Raw genomic sequence first — 6,000 nt, 5'->3', positions numbered from 1 at the left:
AAAATATCTGCCAATTTCAAAAATATTTGAGACTAAAAGTGAAGGTTCTAGTAAGAATCCCCTTCACTTACTGTCCTTAAAGTGAGTCTTGAAACGAGTCCACGAAGATTTCAGCTAATTTCCTCTTCCACCCTATTTCCCAGCTAAATCTATTTCCAGCTACCTCTCTGATTAATTCATTCTCACCCTAGTCTTCATCTTATTCACTTTAGCTGGTAGTAATGTGTGTGGGCTGAATTAATACACTTTCTAATTTCAGAGAGTTGTATTTATAATGTTGTAACACAGTGTTCTGCAATATCATTTAATCCAGCAGTATTTGTCCAACTCCTTGCAGCATAAACTTGCACAGCAGCACTCATTTCACTTGGGGAGCGGTTGACAAAATGTCAGCTGTTGAATAAAGTAAATTCACTATAAATTCCTGTGGTTCTGCATTCATCTGCATATAAACCACATTCATTTTCACCAAATTGTGCAGTTATATTGGTACAATGCCATTCACAATAATTACTGTTCTATCTAGCTTTGTATACAGTTGGCATTATGGCATAAAAATATGTACTGGAACTATTCCGTTCAAATCTTAACCTGCTTATGCATTTAGTAGACATTAATATAAAAAGAGTGCATTTTGTAGAGGAAAGACAGGAGTGATAATAAGTGTTTTATGATGGTTTATGTTGCATCAGGAGATTTTTTTTTCATGCTTCACTTGCCAAATATTTGCTATTTATTAATTTATTTTTCCTTTCATGAGAGTTCTCAGTTTGACAGGGATGTGCTTCTTAATTTCATATCACCTTAAACAGATTTGTGGCAAATGCTAATATTAAAAATTAATTGTGGCTTATACATCTAAATTCTGTATTTCACATAACTGAAATACTGTGTGTGCTTTTTGGAGAAAATTCATACAATTTTTAGGGGTGTTTTTAACCAAAATTTTCTTTATGTCAGCTTTGAAAAAATTGCCAAGAAGTAATTTTTTACAGGACACAGGTCATGTGAAGGATATAAGATACTTGTATAACACTTATACTAAGATACTCATAATTCTTTTCTTTAAGCCATTATGTACACAATATTAAAAAAAAATACTCAGGACACAACATCATTATTTTTAGAGTAAGTAGAAATTTTCCTTGTGAAGGAAGTGAAGTCAGGAAATATCAGCTGTTGTGTGATATGATATCTTTATTGCAAGCACAATACTCAACCAATGTCTTTGTTACTGATACAGAGTCAGGTTATAAGAAACTATGTGAGGGCTTCCATAAAGAACATACAAGAAAGTGGACTCTGATAATTAATACATATACCCAAATGTATTCTTGTACAAGTACATATTTTGTATATGAGCTCATATATATTCAGTGGACTCTTGGTTTAGCATGTATTAATGTACCTATAGAAGATTCACAATTGTCAGTCCTTCCTCTGTCCTCTCTGTGTCCTCCTGAAATATTAATGAATTATAAAACAATTCCATGATATCTACAACCATTTGATACCCTGCCAACTTAAAAAAATCCATAAGCAGTCACAAATGCACTTTGAACTATTCTTGTTGTTAAAAGAAATACAGTGTTGTAAACCTTGTTTTTAAAAGATGGTACTGACAACCATTTTTTCCCCTAATACTGTTTTCCTCCACCAGCAAACTCAGAATTGGCATGTAACTTTGGCTACTGTTGTCATGGGTAGAATATTGCCTACAGGCATGATCTCAACTGCCACTCCTCCAAGTCTTTGCTTATCTCTAGAAAAGATCCACTGGAGGAGGCTTTCTCATTTTTCTAGCTCTGCTGCAGATATTCTTGATCTATGACACATAGATAATAGCATATAGGTAATAGCAACCGTCTGGACAACACAGCACTTCAGCACCTTCAATAGAAAGATTTTTTCCTAACCCAGTCAGCATTTTTTGGAACTAGATTTGGGAAGAATCATGAATGTAACTGTCAATTGCGGTGCCCTTTTATTAGCTGCAGCTGAAATGTTTAATTGTGGTATGAGGATACTTGGAATAAGTTGCCACAGTAAAAACAGTGCTGACAGCTTGTCTCTACTTCATCTTGAAGATCATGGTTCTCCTAATAGTAGCAAACAGAATACATGTTAATGACTAGGAACTACTACTCTCCATAGGGCCCAGCAACAGATGATCAGCAACTACCTACTTCTGGCTACACTTTTCTGTCTCTGCTGGCAATCCACAAAAATGTTACTCAGGCAGCGGTTACAGCCATTTGTAGAATAGTTACAGAACTTAGTAGCAAATTCTAAACATTTGGGTGCCCGGGTCATGCTCTAAAATAGATAATGTAGATAGAATTTGTTTTTAGACATTGAAGAATTCTTCAGGTCTTTGTCTAAAACATTTACTGAATGTGAAGGAGATATTTTGCTGTCACGCTTCCTAAAAACAGTTGCCAATCCCACCTTCAGATTCGCTCTTACTTTAAAAAATTCCCACATAATTTCCTTTCCCTTAAATAATGAAGAAGGAAATAAAGCCCTCAAGGTGTTTCATTGTTTGAAGTTGGTCCAGTTTGGACCCTGCACTTGCTTTGAGATAATAACGACAAAAACATTCCGTGGAAATTTAATTAACTAGCTAATTGATTTATAGAGTGTCTGTGCAGGACAGGTGACTATGAAAAAACACATAGCTTTTCTCTGTAGTGATTGAAATAATCAAAATAATTTCTCTGTCTTCCAATAATTTTAAAGGACAGCTTTATCCTGTTCATTTTTTACCTACTAATAAAACCAGCTGTCATGTTAGGAAAACAAAAAGGTGGTGCCTTTCTGCAGAAAGTGACAGAAGGAGCCGACTGCACACGGAATGTTTTGGAGCACACAAGGGCGGAGAGGAGTTGTTGCTGCTGCTGAGGTGTGTGGAAGGGCGCCCTCAGCTCTGTCTGTCGGGAACAGGATACTTTGCTGCCCTTTTACTGCAGTGATGATTATCATGGGTCCGCCTGCCTGCAGCACCATGGACCCATGATAACACGGACCTTCCAGGATAGCAGCCAAACCTTATCAGCAGGAAAAGAGGCTTTAGAGGGAGAGTAGAACCTCCTAAAAGGACTCACTTTTTTTTTTTTTTTTTTTTTTTTTTTTTTTTTTTTTTTTTTTTTTAAGCCAGTTTGCGTTTTAAATATAGCACATCTTAACAAGCAGCTCAAGTAGACCTAAGAGGAAAGCCAAATGTCGGCTGGTGTCCTTTCCCCCAGCAAGGTGGGAAGAGGTGCTCTCTGGGACAGAAGGAAAAGCTGGTCTGAGAAACATGCTTCTGTGCCCTCGGTGAGCTAGATCGAGCTCAGAAGGGGACTCGAGGCTGAGAAGCGGAAAAGAGTGAGTTTCCTCTGTGACAGCCTGCTGGGAGAGTGGGGCTGAGGGAGGGGAGGCTGATAAGAAAGCATCCAAAGCTCCCGAACGGAGACCTGTGGGATATCCCGCGCACTCAGTGTGGACGCGGACCCCGGGCTCCGCTAGACATGCCCGCAGGAGCGCTCTAGCCCCGGCTCCGAGCGCCAGCAGCTTCAGCTTCGGGCCGCTGCTCTTCGCTGCCCAGCCGCCCACAGCCGCACGGACACAGCCCGGAGCCCGCGGTCGGCCCCGCGGCCGAGGGGAGCGGAGCTGCCCGCTGATCCCTGGGCACTCTGTCAATCAGGACATCGTCGTCCCCGCACGGCAGCCTGTGCGGGAGCGGCGGGAGGCTCCGCCTCCGCCCGATCGCCAACAGCCTGATAAAGGCAGGTGCAGGCGAGCAGCGGGACCCCAGCTCGAAGCATCTGCTGGTGCACGGAGCCCCTGACTCGCCCTTTGCCACCCCAAGCAAGGTGACGCCTGGCGCAGCCGGTGCGGGACGGGACGGGACAGGAGGGGACCCTGCCGCCGCCGGCCGCGCGCGCCGCTGTCCCGCCGTCCTCAGCCGTCGGGCGCGTCTCTGCGAAGGGACAAGGACCTCGCCCCCAAGGACCTCCGAAGAGGCGGGATCTCTCCGGGAAGGGGAAGCAGGAATTTGTTGTGTGGCGTGAAGATGAGGCAGGTATCTGGAGTGGCTCTCCTCCTGGGGTTGATGGCTCTCCCAGCGGCGCTGGGACAGAGAAGCTCAGAAAGCCCTAAAAATAGCAGCCAAAGCTTTGCCATCGTCTCTTTCAAATGGGATCACGTCAAGGAGCCGTATATCATTGCACTCTGGATACTTGTGGCCAGCTTGGCCAAAATCGGTGAGTCTGGAGTTACATATTAATACATGTCCTCTCTCATTCCCTTCCCCCTTGCCCTTCTCCCACCCAACGTAAATGAAGAAAGCTTATCATAGGACCGCTGACCCGTTTTCAGGGGGTTTATTGTACTCTGTCCTGATTTCATAATACTGCCCTACACTGTGCTTAGCAGTGTGATTTTCACCAGCCTCGACGGGTTACCTAGTTCATTTTCACCGCCCACTACTGTGGCTTCTGCATCTGCCTTGTAAACCCTTGCAATTCCTTGAGACCTTGCATTCCTCTTGCTCCCAGGAAAAACTTTTTTGCGAAAGTGAAACAGAAATCGGGCCTTATTGCTTACACAATATCTATTCCACTTTATGATATGTTTTTCTCCTGATTATGATTGTTAGCAATATCAGCAGGTAATATCAAATATAAACACTGCAAACTGCACATATAAACTTAGCATTCTCTGCTTTGAAGTGCATTGCAGAGTGAGTGAAAGAGCATAATTTATAGAGAAAGGTAATGTATTATCAGACCATCTGATGTAGCTGAAAAAAAAAAGCTTTAGAGCACTCAGAATTTTCTTCAAGAAATTGGAGTAAGTGAAAAACGAGGATTTAACCTAACTTCAGTGTAGTTTAAATGAATTTATATGAATGTGCCAACTCTTGAGTTCTGGACTTTGTGGCTTGTCCAAAAGCAATCTTGTATATCAATAATGCAGTTTTCTGAACTAGAAAAGTCACAGTTTAATTGGAATGTATTTCACTTGATTGATGCTATTACTTTCAGACCTTTTGCCTTTGGATCTAAAAACTGAAATCCAGTTTGGCTGACACTGTAAATGCCATTTTCATGTAAAACAAATCTTTTTTATAATCATCTCATTTCTGGTCTCATCTCAGAAGGTCCTACTGAAAATCCTACTGAAGGCTTTCCCGAACTTGTACTGCTAATACTAATTTGGTATACTGGAATCACATTCCATGGATTTTTCATGCCACAGAAAATGAAAGATGTAAAAAGGTATCTTAGGTATATTCTGTCTAGCACATAAGATAAGCACAGAAAGACCTGGATGGAAAATGCTGTCTCCAACCCCCCAAAAAAAACCATTTTAAGAAGGACTAGTATGTTATAAGTTGGGGTGATATTGTACATAATTTTCCAGCAATATTTGCGTCTTGGCTTTTACTTGATTATCCATAGCTATATAGCTAAATAACTTTACCTGAACCTATTTGACTACACTGTACACATAGTTTGTCTTCAGACAGTTGCTGCATCACCTAGATTCCATAAAAGACAATTATGTTTGAATTTACTTTTATTGATGAGTTATAACAATTAGAAAGCTGGGGAAACTATATACAGGAAACAACTGACAACACTGAGTACCTATAAAATTCTACTAAATAAAGTAATACACAGGCTGCTCGTTTGAACTTTCTTTTTGAGATACTCTTCTAAGTAAGTATAGTTATTAAGGCGTTGTGCTATTTAGGCTTTGGTGTTTGTACATGTGGCACGGTAGTACAGTGTAATATTAGTGGTGCACAACCATATCAGTTTGTGTCCAAAGCCACTGAACCCAAAAACTCCAATCTACCCAAACTACATTTAAATTGCAATGGCCTGGATTGAGATTAGCTGAGATTAATATGAGCCATTTTACCATGAAGTCCTTGATATAAACTCTTGATAAAGCACTTAGTGTCAAGAGCTGAGTGATGTTGGTTTTAAATTCTTTGTACTGCTTTCACAG

General features: G+C 41.0%; 1 protein-coding gene across 1 annotated transcript in view; it reads left to right on the top strand.

Annotated features, from left to right (window-relative positions):
* The first annotated feature begins 4,048 nt into the window (after nucleotides 1–4,048).
* Nucleotides 4,049–6,000, top strand: part of SLC9A3 (solute carrier family 9 member A3) — a 51,237-nt gene continuing 49,285 nt past the window's right edge. The window contains exon 1 of the mRNA XM_063404807.1: nucleotides 4,049–4,244. Coding sequence (XP_063260877.1) covers nucleotides 4,055–4,244 — 190 coding nt within the window. The 5' untranslated portion in view covers nucleotides 4,049–4,054. The remainder of the gene's footprint in view (nucleotides 4,245–6,000) is intronic.

The sequence above is a fragment of the Prinia subflava genome, chromosome 1 (assembly GCF_021018805.1).
Source record: "Prinia subflava isolate CZ2003 ecotype Zambia chromosome 1, Cam_Psub_1.2, whole genome shotgun sequence".
NCBI classification, from domain to species: Eukaryota; Metazoa; Chordata; class Aves; order Passeriformes; family Cisticolidae; genus Prinia; species Prinia subflava.
This window is presented reverse-complemented; position numbering and strand designations above follow the sequence as displayed.